Here is a 16301-nt window from a genome sequence, read left to right on the forward strand (position 1 = left end):
TTCCTATCTGGAATGTCAGCGATGTTGCAAACTCCCGGTGAGTCTGCGTCTGATTTTTTTTTTCATCTCGGTGTCGGGCGCGAGCGCAGTTCGGCGGATCGCGGGCCTGCCCATCACCGGGCGGTGTGGTGCCAGGGCTCCGGGGCGGGTTGCCAAAGTCATCGTCCTCCCTCCAGGAGGAGAGAGTCCTTGGTAGGCTGCCCACTCGCAGCCGTGATCAGCTGTGGACGGGGGAGGGCATTGTTTTTGCCGGGCTGATGGAGTTCTGTCCGGGAGCTGTTTGTCACGCCGCGCTAGAGCAAAATGACATGATCGGCTGCAACAACTACATCTCCGGCCCCGTTCGCCCCTGCAGGCGTCGGGCTTGAACTGGCAGAGGTAGAGGACAAGAAGAACTTCCTTCCAGATCCGCTGTTGAGTAACAGGCGTGCATCTGAGATGGAATCAAATAATTTTAACTCCGTTCGCTTGCAGATCTAGCAGGGCAGTGTGAGGCTCTACACCTCAGCTGATTTCGGATGATTATCTCATGTTATGGATATTATGTTTTATTTTCATCTCAGAGTTTTGCAAAAGGTCAGCTGTGCTGAGAAGCAGCCCACGTTGTTGTGCTGGTTTTGTGGGGCTGTGGGTTTGTGCAGGAGCTTAATGGTATAAAGCGGCGAGCGAGAGCCAAGGGATGCGGAAAGGAGTACAGGCACAAGCAGTGACCCAGTGTTTGGGAAAATGAACAGTAGAGGAGCCTGAGAGAAGCAAGTGAGAGTGAAGACAGACTGCAAACAAGCAGCAAATAGGCATCTGTTCAGTTCTTACACATGCTGTCTGTGTGTGTCTGTGTCTGTGTGTGTCTGTGTCTGTGTCTGTGTGTGTGTGTGTCTGTGTGTGTCTGTGTGTGTCTGTGTCTGTCTGTGTCTGTCTGTGTCTGTCTGTGTCTGTCTGTGTCTGTCTGTGTCTGTCTGTGTCTGTCTGTGTCTGTCTGTGTCTGTGTCTGTGTGTGTCTGTGTCTGTGTCTGTGTGTGTCTGTGTCTGTGTCTGTGTGTGTCTGTCTGTGTGTGTCTGTATGTGTGTGTCTGTATGTGTGTGTGCGTGTGTGTGAGAGAGAGAGAGAGAGAGTGAGAGAGAGAAGTCAAGCTACATTGACATTCAATGCAGAATTTAAGCAAACAAGATGATCTTCCTCCTCACTAATTTGTTGAAAGGGCCTCCCTTTTAAACCTTGCCCTCTGTATAATGAATTATTTTCATTCATATATTTTGATGTCCAATTTGCCTGTGCTCTGTAATGTAGTTAGCAAACCAGCGATCTGTGCAAGCCTAAAACAATGCTAGCAGTACAAACTAATCAAACATGCTCCAGCCACGGGGTTATTAGCATCTTTTTATGGTTTTAACATAAAAATTCAAGCTTTCAGCCTTGCCTGGGCGAGTGTGGATACATCATGAGTGTGTGTGCAGGCATTATTGAATGTGTGCAATGCTGAGTCCACATCACTGCTCTTTGTCTGTTTCTGGGAGCGTTGCGCAAAGTTTTTTCTTGTGGAAAATGCAGGGCGATGTACCTGAATGCAGCGGGGGGTTGATGTCAGGGGAACCTCGGCTGACCTCGCCTCCTCCCTCTCCTCTTTTCCAGGTGGTCCGGAAGATGATGTGGTTAATGGACCATGTGTTCAAATACACAAACTTCGGCCTGGTCTCTCTAATCCACGGGGATTTCTTTATCAGACAGGTAAGGGGCCGAGGGATGTGTGTAGACCTGCTCTCTGTCACGCTGCTACACACTGCAAGTGCTGGTGAGGGGAGAGTGAGGCTTCATTACATTACATTACATTACACTACATTACATTATGTTACATTACATTACATTCTGTAGACACTCTTATCCAGCACAGCTTCCAGCACACAGGAACAGAAGTGTATCCATTCAAGTTGAACCGTGAACCCCCAAATGTGAGGACCCTTTTATGATGGTAGCGAATCGCTCATTGAGCCAGTCTTTGAATGCAGGGTCTTGATTGGCTCACACAGCAGGAACTGGTGATTGACAACATACAACAGCGTTCTCCCATCACTAGCTTAATCCATACATCGTAGTGCGTATGTAATACTTACAGGTCGTGCTTACAGCTGAAAAACTTTGAAGCGGAACTTAAGTTATATAAAACTTAACTGGTGGTCTGACACAGATTTCTGGAAGACACCGCTCTGCTGACTTACTCAGCGCTTTGACTTTGAACATTGTGGATACTGGAATGTTGCCCAACGATGCCTATATGTTCAAAGTGGTATTCCACAGAGGTGCATTGGTCTTCAAATCCTGCTTACATCCACACTGATTTGCATCATGACTGCATAAACGTGTGTTGTATTGTATGATCTCTGTAAATGATCCTATAAGGCTGAGATTTTTACTGTTGGTCTGAGTGGCCCCACTGTCTACTGCTTACTGCCAGACATTGGAAGAAAACTGAATCAAAGATGTCTCCAGTGCCTCTCATGTCACAGTTTGGGAGCTTTCTGTTGTCGGTCACACAGTAGTAGTTGGAGCACTACTCAGTATTAGAACTTAGCATCCTGCCTTAGTGTGTGCCGGGTACTGTGTTTCAGCTCATCTTCTGTGTGTTCCCCAAAGATGCCTGACTTAATGCCTGACTGCCTGACTTAATGCCTGACTGCCTTAATGTCGCCAAGTCTGTCATACATTCCCATGCTTGCAAATTAACGGTTTTTTGACAGCGCGAGATGAACCTTTCAACTCCACCACAGCATGTTTCCTTCGCTAGTTTAGTGACGTGATCTCCGTCCCGGCAGGGTAAAGCGCACAGGGACAAGCAGCTCCTCTACCTGAAGGACCACCTAGACAAGTTCTACCACAGCCGGGACAGGAAGTGGATCGTGCTGTTCCCGGAGGGCGGCTTCCTGCGCAAGCGGCGGGAAACCAGCCAGTCCTTCGCCAAGAAGAACAGCCTGCCGCACCTGACGCATGTGACGCTGCCGCGGCTGGGGGCCACACAGGTCATCCTGAAGACCCTGGGTCCCCAGCAGGAGAACGGGACCCTCGGGGCAGGGGACAGTGACCAAGCAGGTACCCGCACGCGCAGCGAGGGGGAGATGTGGGGGATACGGCGGCAGTGTAGCATAGCAGTTAAGGAGCAGGACTCGTAACCGAAAGGTTGCCGGTTGGATTCCCCGCTGGGGTACTGTTGCTGCACCCTTGGGCAAGGTACTTAACCCACAGTTGCCTCAGTAAATATCCAGTTGTATAAATGGATAACATTGTAAAAAAACTGTAACCGATGTAAGTTGCTCTGGAAACGAGAGTCTGCTAAATGATAATAAAGTAATGTAATAATGAACGTGGAGGATGGGGTGGGCTTCCTTCGGCCGCCACCTTTTCAGACCTGCTCGATGGTCATCCTGCACTGCGTTTTGAACTGGCTCAATTTAAAAGCATCCGGTGTGTGGAACACTCGCAGCCCTTTCTCTCAAACAGGAAGTTTCCATTGTGTAATTCCTCATTTAACCTGGAAACGCAGCATGTGCTGATCTCGTAAAGCTTTGCATTGTACTCTTTCTGTTGGTGCCATTCAGAATCCTTCATGTGTCAAAATGTTGTTTTCATTCATTTTACTTTTTATTTTATGTTTAATTATTTATGTGTGGATGTGACTATTACTCAAGTTTATCTGAGGGAAGTTGAAGCTGGTGTCTTTCCCAGCTGCGATGAAGTATTTCTTTAAAAAGACACTCATACTTTAAGAGGCTACTCCTCATTATGTGAAAAGAAGAGATAGGAAGATTTAATAATTTTATATGCACAGTATATTCACTGTGTTAAAATCTGTCAAAAAAAACTGAATACTGTAGGTGCAGTCCTTCCTGAAAAGCTGTCTTAGTCTCACATACAGTTGACTCCTGATTATTTGACTGGATTGTCTGGTATGCAGATTATCTGCGCCAAGGCCTCGCGCTGTTACCGCGGGTAAACAGGGGTGGGCTGTACACCTGTGCTGGCACTGGACTTCAAACCCTGTAAACCGGTGTCTTTCACCCAGAACAACGTGGAGGGTCCAACCTGCTTTGACCTTGGTAGGGTTGAAGTCCCCAAGCGACATGACAAGTCAAACAAAAGCGAAGTGTTGTGTAGAAGGAAGTGGGCTGTGTGGGGACAGTTTTACGTACACTATTGATTATAATAGAGTACAAATATTATTATTCGTACTTACTTGCTTGGCAAGCACCTGTATCCATGCTAACTTGGATATTTAATTTGTCCAGTGTTATATACTACTGTATAGTTTGTTTAATGGGTCTTTGTTGAGATTGAAGCACATCCTGGTATTACTGTCTGCTAATTATGTTTTGTGTTTTGTTTACTATTCAAAACTGAACAGAAGCGACTGTCAGCTGGTTTTAAAACCCTCCCTGATTTCATGCTTCTGATGCGCGCTCAGGTGGGGAGATGGGGAGATGTGCTGTGTCTGTCCGGAACAAGATTAAACCGGCAGTTTGTCCTGACCACCTGGCGACCCACGCTGTTGTCAGCAGTGCTTTGTGTAACAGAGCTTTAAGTGTACGGCAGAAGTTCCTCACAGCTCCAGCAGCACACCTTGGAAACAAACCAGCCGAGTCCCGGTCCTGAGTCCCGGTCCTGAGTCCCGGTCCTGAGTCCCCGGTCCTGAGTCCCCGGTCCTGAGTCCCCGGTCCTGAGTCCCCGGTCCTGAGTCCCCGGTCCTGAGTCCCCGGTCCTGAGTCCCCGGTCCTGAGTCCCCGGTCCTGAGTCCCCGGTCCTGAGTCCCCGGTCCTGAGTCCCCGTCCTGAGTCCCCGTCCTGAGCCCCATTTCATTGCACTACGTTGCTGCAGTTACCACTGGCACTCGTCTGATTTTTTAATCTGAAAAAGGGTATTTACTGCAAATTAACTATGAGTCTCATTGGTTTGATGTCTTTTTTAGCACATTCCATAAAGGGAAAAAGAAAGGGCAAATTTGATGTGGAGGAACGTCTGGTGAAGCTCTCCACCTCTCACTCATCAGTCCCCAGCTTAAAATTAGATGTGTTCTTTGTGGAAAAGATGCGGGAAAGTGCTCCATTTAATTTTTTTTATATCCAGAATGGTTTCCATAAATGTTTCAGCCTTGCGCACCAGCTTGTCCACAATACCGGGAATCTTTTTGTGGTGCATTAGCAAAGTGTGCAATCTCAGTTTGAAATGTGCGACGGTGTGAGTCTGTTGCAAGGACTACAGCTGACGTGTAGGGGATGTGGTCCGTCTGAGGACACCCGGGGCGAAACGGCGTCCTCGTCTGACACCTGCAGACGACGCCGTCAGACAGCTGGGGTCGTGCTGCCATTCCATAAGGGAAGCCGCTGCACCCGCTGCGAGGGGACGGTCTGCTATAATTACCGCTGCCGTGATTCATTTTCAGAGCCGGTGCCCTTACCCAGGACGGCTTGCGTAGCTAGTGTCCGTTTTTGACGTGTCCATTAATACCAACTGAAATTTACGGAATTCTTTCGCAAGGGCGCAGTGGCAGTGTCCCGCTGCAGGGTCAACCCCTCGGCCCTCCTGTCCCGAAGCCTGTCCCCAACGCCCACGCCGTGCTGCTGTCATTTACACTATTTATTTAAGTGGCGGCCAACAATGCACAACACAGTGGAGAAATCTGTACGAAATTGTAACCGCTCTCAATCACCCTGATGAATAATTCAGCAAAATGAGGCAGAAGGCAAAATGAGAAGGTGTCTGTAATTACTGCTCAGATAATTGGATTTCTCTTTCCTCTGCAAGTTTGTCTATTGTTCCGAAAACCAGAGGATTGAGCATTCGATATTGGTTTGATCAAATCATTATGGGGGATGTCCTTTTTTTGTAGCTGGCTCTGATGTGTACAGTGACTGAATACCCTCTCAGTAAAGATGAAAAGCAGTTAGGGGGTACTGACAATTGGATGAGTGGGTGGGGGAAAGGAAGGAGGAAATGCTACTTGGTTATACCTGCAGATGTCATAGGATTTATTCTGTAAAGACAGGGACCATTCTTTCATCAGGCTGTTCAGTAATCAGAAATCGGTAACCTGCATGTGGAGAAGCTAACCAACACTTCTCACAAAAATGAGCCAAATGAGTAATAATTTATTTTAAAAAGAAACCAGCCTGAGCAAAGATTCAGCAGAAACAAACTGACACCCCCCCCCCCCCCCCCCCCCCCCCCCCCGGGCTCTCCAGCCACACACCTGTTTAATAGGCCTTTAATTAGGCAGGTGTGGCTCATTAACCCAATGGGCTGCTTCACATAGACAGACACATAATTACAAACAGGCAAACAATTAACAGTTTTGGTTGCACTTGATAAAATAGGACCTGTTATTGGTAGGTTTGAATTGTGTAGATGAGAGAGGGTCCTTGAATGTTTGACATTTCATAAAAATTGACACAAACTAGCAATTAACATTGTTTCTAGGGGAGGTGAAGGCTCTCCTTCACATGGCTCCAGTAATTAATTGGGAACAGGAGGCATTGTTTAGATTTGCAGTATAGTAGGGAACCGTCCTGTAACTGAAAAAAGTGATAAATATCCTGAACTTATGAGCATTTGACTGGCTTCGTGGTGCCTGCCGCCGTAGGCATTTTTCTGTGGAGTCGTTTACTCTCTGGTGTCAGCTGTGGCAGTAAAATGTCTGCCTGCAGTGACGGCAGGGTCCTCTGGGGAGCAGTACTGAGTGACTGATGGCCTCTCTATTTCTCTGTGATGTTACGCCAGCCTCTGAATACTCACCTTTTCACGCCACACCTGAGTCCGTCACTCTCAGACCTGCTCCAGTCCGCCGGTAGAGCCGATTCCCCGACACGTCTGTCTGCCTTTTTCCTCTTTCTTTCTTTTTAATCTTCGCTGATAGCCGAGAGCTAGTTACAGTCATGATTTATACTGGACTTGCACTTAGGGAATTGTGCTTTAATTGGCTGGGATGGCTGTGCGTTGCCTGTCAGATAATAGGATGTGCTGCAGAATAAATAAGCGAGCGATAAGCGTGCGGCCACAGTGTGAGAGAGAGCCTGCGGTGTGAGGGGGGGTCACCTTGCACCTGAGCGTGACAGAGCCCCCCTCATTTCAGATGCAGGTCTCACACACACACACACACACACGTGTGCGTCTGCGTCATCCACTCCTGCTGCAGAGAGAGCTGTCCTTCCCCCGTCCCTGCTGACCGAGCCGAGAGCTCTTTCCCCGCTCTCAAGACAGTCCCCCGCATCACCTCGGTCGTACCACAGATATGAACCCAGCCCATCCACACCCGCCCCCCCCCCCACCCCCCCAACGCCCCCACCACTCCCGCCCCCCTTACTGCTTTCCTTTCCCATCATCCTTTAATCCTCACTCTTCATTGTGATTTGTCAGGTAGTGTGCTATCCGTGGCCATCTGGCGGACAACAAGTTTAAAACGTGGCTGTTCCCAAATTTACACAAGGGCTCCTTTTTACCCACCCCAGCCCCACCAAGCCACACTGTAAAAATATATCACGGTACCCTCCCACTCCAGTCTCTGAAAGGTGACGTCCAGTAAAGGGGCTTATGATCAACTGTGCTGTCTTGTGACACAGAGGTCCGATTTCCGCTGGTTCTGTTTGTCCTTTTTCTCTCTGTGCTGTTGCTCAAAGCATCTGACTGCTTCGGAGCTCGGCAAAATTAATGCCGTTAAGAAGACCAGAAGTACGCGCCGTAATCCTCCAGGAATAGAGGGACATTTGCACATTTTTGCATATGGCACAGGGTAACTAGAATTACAGGAAGTATATAATTATTGTAGATGTATGAAGGGCTTCAGAATGAAGCTGTGCTTTGTATTCTGAGAGAGAGTGTGGTTAGCATGGTCAGTGCTCAGTATATTTCCCTGGAGAAGTTTTGCTGGCTATAGCTGCCTTCACTCAGAAGGCAGTCAGGACCAAGGCCCAAACAACCAGGAAAATGTGGGGTGAAAAACATGTTCATTTCACTCTTAGTTCTGCAGAGCAAGTCTGGTCCTCTCTTTACACAGGGTAGGTAATGAATATCGTGCATTTTTAATGAGACTCCTCCCTATGAATGGATGTCCATTAAGATTGTAATGGCAGCGAGTTCAATACAATCATTGGGTGTACGATTATGATACAGTCATTACACATTTATACAGTCAAAGCGGAAGCTCCGTTCCCACAGGGCCTCACACACCCTGGTGACGTAGCCTTATCCTCGGTGTCTGCCACCTGTCAGTTCCTGGAAAGCATTTACCAGCATGTGAAGTCTGCTTGGCAACTGTGACACACACACGCGCACACTCACACGCTCTCATATCCATTCCCTCTTTGGGCTCATATTATGTGAAGCGCTGGAGCTGATCTGTCCCTCCTCCAGGTTCTGCCATTTATCCTTTCTGAGAAACTGGGTCCACAGAAGGGAAATTGATCTTGTTTCAGCTTGGATAGGGTGAGCCTACTGACACACTTTCCCATCATGCTCTTCTCCACCCACTTTTTTCTGCCAAGTCTTGATCTACCCAGTTTTTTCTTTTACCTGCCTGGCGAATCATATTTGTATACAGTGTTTCTTGTCTAATTTACTAAGGCTCTTCAGTCTGTGATGAAGAACACAAGTGTCTTCATCCTTCAGTCTGTGGTGAATAAAAACAGTGATACAAAGTGGAGAGGTTGAGATGCTGTTTTTTTGCAGAGAGAAGCCATTAGGGGAGGGCTGGTGGTTATCCAGAGGAAGTGTTTGCGTATGCTGCATCTTTTCTTCATATTATGGTGCTCTGCCGTGATAAATCCATGAAATGGATTCGCCATCTTACGATGTGTGGAAACACCTTAAGAATGTGGCAAAACTCTTTATAACCGGCATCAAATTTGCCAAACTGGCAACTCTGATTGCTGCACAATACATAAGTACACTGTTGCTTCTGTGTGCAAATACCAAATTTATGTTTAGGGGAAAGTGTATTGTGTGAAAATTCCCATGGTTCTCCACGTGCTGGCTGTAAGCCAATGCATATGCACATTGAACTATCAGACAGCATCTGATTCACATTTTGCAACACATCGAAAAATAGGTTTTTAGGTATGTTTTGGGTAGGTTGTATTGTTTTATGGGTTTATGTGTAATCCAATGAGCCACTAACGTAACCTAAAATTCGAAATCGAATTTCACCACGTGTTCTCGCTCTGGTTCGTAACGCCCACCAAGTTTTTATAGACTTTACCTTCAAACATCTCAGTGGCTTTTAAACACTTGAAGAACTGTAATTGGAAATACTAGGGGAAAAAAGGTTTTATTTTATGTTTCAGAGGAGCCTGGTCTTGCATTGAAGTTCCCTGAATCCCACTGCTGATTTACCAGCGGTTTAATTTGCTGTCTGGAGACCGGCGCTAAATTCACTGACGGAGTAGGAAGGCGTCGCCGCAATTAAGAGATGCTGAAATTCATCGGTTTTCCATCCCCATCCATCACCGTCGGACTTAATTGTGTCCTTTTTACAGTGAATCTGCTGTCACCCTGACGACGGCTGCCGGCGGCCGGATCGATAGGGCCGCCTCGGCGCCGATCGGTTCGCGAAACAAAAGGCCTGCACAGCCACCGGCTCTGCCCGCCACCAGCGTTTCCTGGCCCCAAGTCAACATCCAGTTACATTACTTCAGTCCTCCTTTCACTGGGAGAGAGAAAAAACAAACCCGAATGCCTCCCCAATCAAATTGCATTCCACCTACTAAAAAAGAAAAAAAAATGGCTCTCTGAAGATTTGATCAAAGGCAATGGCTCGGCAAACTTAATTTTCTCGACTTGGTGTTTTTTAACGACAGGCTCGGCCCGCCGGCCCGGTCGCCGGTGTCTGACAGACAAAAATGTCACCCGGAGATTGGTGGAGCCGGCTTCGAGAGCCGGGTCTGCTCACTGTAATAAATAACGGCTGTGGTCCTCTCCCTGTACTCTAAGCGTTTCCCATCTCGTAATAGTCATTTTTCGAGGGTAACTGAGTGGAAGGCTAAGCAGCAGGCCCGCTCTGCTTTTAAGCTCTGATAATAGCATTAGGACAGTCAGGAGTGCTGCTTCCATGTCTACACTTGCGTGTTTTTTTTTTTTTTTTTTCGTTTTTTTTTTTTGCATAATCAAAGGGACAGGGACCTTCATCTGTCCTAGGAAGTATCTGCGCAGCTGGCTGACTCAGACCCAAGAGAGGGGCGGAGAGTGGGGACGCAGAAGGGGTTTCTGGGTAGTGTGCACAAAGGTGTGCTGTGTGAGCGAGTCTCGGGAGTGCCGGGGGGTGTGCGTTCAGAGTTAGTTTGGGGAAAAGGGTGGAGCAGGGAAGTATGATGACTTGGGGACACCTGCTTTACGAGCTGGTACCACAGCTGTCATGGTTCGCGTAAACGGTACCTGGCATCCAGGCAGTGATGCTGCTGATGGTCCATTGACGCACAAGGGCTGCAAATGTGCGCATCTAAAGCTCCTGGTACCTTCCTTTAAGGTCATTATGCTTTTGGCTTGTTGCGTTTAACCAGTGTCTGTTGGAACTCTACTAATGCAGTGTTAGTAATTGTGATCCGTGATTAATTTCATGTTCTGACAGTAATTTTGTGTCGATGTTGGTATTTGACTGCACACAAATACATCTGACCTTTCTAGAAATGTCTCACACAAATGCACACACACGCAGGTACACATGCAAAGGCAGACCTAAACATATAGACAGACACACATGTGTACATGCATGCTGACATACCCAGTCACACACTCCTACCTCCTACTTTCAGTTACGTTGTTATAGAATGACACAGAACAGAGAGCATTTGACAATTTAACCCACCCCCCCCCCCCACCCCCCTTGCAATTACCTGCCCTTCACCAACAAAGCCTCCTTCATGTCCTTCTGAGATGTGATCCTAATTGCATGCATTAAGTCATGTCATGACTCTGGCCAGGCGTCTGATGTCTGCTCCTGTCTGCCTCGTTGGAGGAGTGTCACTCGCCCTCTTCTGACTGCGATGCACGTACACCCTTCTGTCTCACACACACACACACACACACACACACACACACACACACACACACACACAGTCTGTCTGTTTTCTCAGTCACATGCATGTACTCAGCCAGGGCTGTGTTCTTTCTCACACGTGTGTGTGTGGTCACTGTATTCTCTGCCACATGCATGTACAGATTCGCTCACAGCTGGGTTCTCTGCCACATGTATGCGCAGGGCACTCGCACCTGTATTCTGTCACACGCGTGTACCTGGTGACACGAGGCTGTACTGCCTGCCGCCTGCTATTACCCCCAGTCACTCACATCCCTGTCTTCTGCCTCTTGTCATCTGCAGTGAACAAATCCAGAGGGCTGCAGTGGGTGGTTGACATCACCATCGCCTATCCCAACGCCAGGCCTATGGACATTCAGACCTGGATCTTTGGGTACAGGCCCCCTACAGTCACACACGTGCACTACAGGTAAGAGCTTTCATTCACTGCCCTCACGGCCCTCATACGTACTGTGTCTGCAAAGCCCGCATTTGTTGAGCCGTCAGTGTACGCTGAAAGTTACAGTTACAAAATGATGTACCGCAGCTGAACATCTGATGCCAAGGAGAAGGGTTTTCTGTGTGTCTTGAATCTTGGTTGCCATAACAAGTGAACAACCCCTACACACGCACACACATTACATTTTGCAACTACTTCGCGGCTTTGTGTTTGCGGTGATGAACATTCATTGTAAAACACAACGGACACAACCCTTCTGCTACAGCAGACATGTATCCGAGCAGTTCTAAAGAATACATTTCCATGTATATTGACATAGGGCTGTAGTGCACGATCCCCTTTTTGTTGCCATCTTCAGTGACGGTAATGATACACGACAGTTGTGTGTTGGGTACAGAGGAAGTAACACTGTAAGCGCAACGGTATTGTTGGGTTGGCTTGGTAGATAACATTAAACAATAAGACATTTTCTTTTGTTAACTCCTGCACCATTAATTTGTGCTTGTTCCATACTAAACCATGCAATAAAGGTTAACTAGCCAACTAGTAAATAGCTGCTGTATCATTTGAATGGATTCCTGTCACATTGTGAGGTGGGTCAGCAGAATCCTTCCTTAATCCTTAAAGCTGCACTGTGGAGATGGAGGAAGTTCCTCAGCAGCAGAGAAATCCAGACCCATCTCTCATTAATATTTACAGACAGAAGTGATTTAGTGTGGCTCTCCTTGAACAAAGTCTCCTGGGGAAGAGGACAGTAAATAGACGGGACAGACTTCTGAAATGCGTTCATATACAAGTGTGAATACAAGGAAGTGTAGCAGCTATCTTGTGATAAAAGTTTAAGATTGCTGAATGCTCACATATTAAATTAGAGAGAGGAGGAACGTGTCCCTTATTCATGAACGCAGAATTACTCTGTGTAGCGTAACGTTTAATGTTAGCATGTTGGAGTGCACCGCTTCATTCAGCTAAATTAAGCATTGCCTTTGTGACTGACATGGAATTTCTGCCTCTGCTCTCTGTTGTCCTGGCCACCGCGGGTAATCGTCTTCTGTCTCCTCTGTTGTCAGCAGAATGAAGACGCATCTCTGCCTGATCAGTTGTTATGCCGATTTTATAGCGTTGATGGAAACATTCTGCACGTTTTTGTTTGCTCTGGGGCTCCGCAGAGTCTGTGTCTGGGGGTAGGGCTGTCGTCTCGATCGAGGCTGAGCTCCAAGGCAACAGAGTGACTTTAACGTTGAGCCCTCGTGTTGTTCTTAGAGATGGAGAGAGAGAGAGAGAGAGAGACAGGACCAGGCCATATTGGCAGGGAACTGTCTCTTGTTGTTCTGTTAATTTCATAAGTGCTAGGCCCCATTACAACAGCCATTTGCTGCGGAAATTTGTAGAAGCCTCTTAAGCAAACGCAGGGAATTTTAATGTTGCTCCCCTTTATTTCAGGAGAAAAAAGTGAGTATAGAGAGGCCTCGTGAGCACGAGAAAGGGTGGAGCTGTCATGTGCTATCAATGACTCACTGCTTTGAGCCAATCATAGTGTTTTACTGTAGAGTACAGATTCTTCTGATTGGTTCATACCAGTCAGCACATGATATCTCCACCCATTGTGGGGTTCATGAAGTCCCACTTCCCCCATCATCATTTAAAACAATGGAGGAGAACTATTGATGATAACACTGAAAGCTTTAGCAGAGAAGTCCCACTTCAGTCCGATGCCGAATGATAAATCTGCAGATGACGTATAATGACGTGCAGCCTGTAAGTTTTTACATTTGCGGCACGTCGCGTCACGCCGTGATTCACGAAGCCATACTTTTCTACCCTCATCGTCTTAATCCCTTTCTTTCATTTCCCTGACCTTGCCAGCGGTCTGTGTTCTGCGGTGTGATGGGCCTGTATTTCACTCACACGGAAATTAAAAGTGACCCTCGATTTAGGGGTCAGGTACTGTCATTTTACCGAGTAGACAGAGAAGTGGAATTGCTTGCACAGAATTACAAAAAGGGCTAAAGGCAACACAAAAAGGGCTCCCACACTCTCCATATTATCTCTTGAGCCCTGGTGTAAATAAACATTTTAATGTGTGAGAAGAGACTATTAGGAGATTTAGTGGTCCCAGTATCCAGTCTGAGTCTTGCAGGAATTAATCAGCAGGAAGAAGCTCTGTTGCGGCCTCCGGTCCTGGGTGCTGCAGCCCGGTTGCAGCTCCCTATAAAAACCACCTCTTCCCTAGAGCTGGGTGCGTTTGTTAGATTAAGTCTCGCTGTTGCCCTGTTGGAGCCTAGTCCAAATTCAGGGTGCGTTTATCCCGTGTTTGACTTGGCTGTTAGCTGAATTTTTTCACATGACTAATGAGCCCTCTCAAACGTCCCCCGTGTTTACTCTACCGTTCCTCTCTGATGTTCCTCTGCGCCATCGAGGTTGAAACCAGGGGCTTAACTTTGCTCCATTTCATTCAAGGCTCGTTTGCGCGCTCACTGGTGTCAGTGACGGCAGGAGAGGGCTGATTACATAAAATAAAACCATTGACCTGTCATGAAGCTAATTTATGGAGAAGTAGTCGTTTAGCAAATACAACAAACAGGCACACATGATGACAAACTAACTAACATGAGGGAAAGCTAAGGGCCGTTAACTGCAGAAGTGATGTATGGCCAATGTGCTTTCAAACACCATCGCTGCAACAAAAAAAAAAAAAGCTCCTTTTTCTCTGCATTGAAAGTAGAGGTCGTTCAGTCATCCCAGTCAAAGTTCTGCACAAAAATATTAGGTGCTTGGGGAAAAACGCATTAGGAGTAAATAAGGGCGTTTTTTTTTTTTTTGTGCGTGTGTGTGTTTTGTTTTGCTGGAAGGTTATGTGAGACGCAGCGCTGATGCTGTGAGCTGACAGCCTGATTGAGTAGGTGCCTCTGAAATGAGGAAAGATGCAGCCCATCTGTAACCAGCAGCCAATTATCAGCCGTTTGTGGCTCCGTCTGTGCAGAGTGCTGCGTTCAGCATGGGTGGGGGGTCCAGAGGCGTAGTGTAAATCCCGTCTCTAATTACTGAAGTTGGGGAAGTAGGAAACATCAATAGGGCGTGCATGTAAATGTCTTCCACATTTCCAGCGTTCTTGTTGAACGGTGAAATGTATTTTCAAGTTTCCTGGAGGACGACAATATTTTCTTTGGGTACAGAGAGATACATACTTCAAACTCATTCTCTTTTTTCATGGTGCAGAGGAATGGGTGCGTTCAAAATGTGCTTCGGTGTCAAAGTGGTGACAGTGTTGGCATAGTTACAGAACTGGATGGTTGCCGGTTGAAATCCCAGCTGGGACACGACTGTTTTACCCTTCAGGAAGGTACTTAACCTGATTTGTTTCAATAAGTATCCACCGGCATGAATGGGTAATATTTAAAAATATAAATGTCACCCTGGATAAAGGTGAGTTCTGAGTAAAGCCAAAATAGTAATAACATCCCCAGGGTAAGCAAGTAGGTGTCTCCCTAAGATAAGGTGCATCTTCTGATGGATGCTACCACATTTAACACAGCAGTGTCAGTTTACAGTGAGATATAATTATCCAACTCAAATCCTAATTACCAAAACCTACCAAATTAGATTTATGGTAGTTTTATCACCCTTGCGTGAGATGGAAGGTGGAAGTCTGTGTTTGGTTGAACGCCCGGGCAGACAGGCTATTAAAAGACCTGGCGAGCTCGCACTGGTGACGTTGGGCAGAGGTCATGCCGTCTGGGCACGGGCAGCAAAGCGTTTCCTGAACACTCACCCTCCTCCTCCTCCAGGCCGTACTTTGTGGGGCCCTCCGCCTCGTCAGATTAAGGCTAAAGACTCATTAGGCTGGTAATTAAGCTCCCTGAGCCGGGGGCCTCCGATAGAGCGCTCTCTCCCCGAAACCCCCCCCTCGCTCCGGCCAGCGCCTCCCGGGCCTCATTCATTACGAGGTCCCTCCGCGAGGCGGCCACCATGGAAACGGCACCCCGGACCCCCCGCGCTGCGGGAGGCGGAGTCTCCACGCCAGACAGGACTGTCCGCAGGTAGAAGGACCCATACCTGAAGATTATCCCATCATGCAGATTACGAGCTCACTTTCCCCAGTGTGCTGGTGTCTGCACTCAGCCCGCCCCGCTGTCTCACAGATTTCTGTGGCGAGTGACAGACATGTAACCAGAAGGTTGCAGGTTTGATTCCCAGACAGAGCAATGCCTTCGTGCCCTTCGGCTAGGTGCTTCACCTGCTCCGCTTCTGTAAATATGTTCAGCTGTTGAAATGGATAAATTGTGAAATGTTGGCTGTAGAACCTGCCCTGAATAAGAGGTGTCTGTTAAGTTCATAAAATTATTGACACAATCATATATGTCTGTTTGTACTGAAATAATGGGTCCAGTGAACACTGATGATGTTAGACATTCAGATTGTCAGGGTCTGAATCACTGACTTGAGTTCTTGAAGGACGCTCTTTCAATGTATTCCATTTTCCTTTTCTTATTATTGGAGAACATGAGCTGACACTGAAAATCTTATCAAGGAAAATACATAGTGTGTATTTGTATTTCCTCCCTTTTTTAAATAAGTCTGTGGGGCGTAAATGCTAACGCAAAGCTTAGTACCATATTCTGGGAAATATAATCATAGACTTTTTTTGCATTTAAATGTAAATTTATTAAGAAAACAAAGCAAGCCCAAGCAGTGAACCAACATTCAGATCTATGAACTTGTTTTTAACATAGTGTTAACTGGTTTGAGCTGCATACTGAAGGTAATGTTTGGGGGTCATTTGTGTTTGTTTTTTG

The 16301-nt window shown here is 47.1% G+C and overlaps 1 protein-coding gene across 1 annotated transcript in view; it reads left to right on the forward strand.

The window, feature by feature from the left end:
• lpgat1 (lysophosphatidylglycerol acyltransferase 1) overlaps positions 1-16301 on the forward strand; it is a 54016-nt gene that overhangs the window by 18231 nt on the left and 19484 nt on the right. The window contains exons 5-7 of the mRNA XM_036549990.1: positions 1631-1726; positions 2809-3082; positions 11349-11475. Of these exons, the coding sequence (XP_036405883.1) occupies positions 1631-1726; positions 2809-3082; positions 11349-11475 (497 nt within the window). The remainder of the gene's footprint in view (positions 1-1630; positions 1727-2808; positions 3083-11348; positions 11476-16301) is intronic.

The sequence above is a fragment of the Megalops cyprinoides genome, chromosome 17 (assembly GCF_013368585.1).
Source record: "Megalops cyprinoides isolate fMegCyp1 chromosome 17, fMegCyp1.pri, whole genome shotgun sequence".
Lineage (NCBI taxonomy): Eukaryota > Metazoa > Chordata > Actinopteri > Elopiformes > Megalopidae > Megalops > Megalops cyprinoides.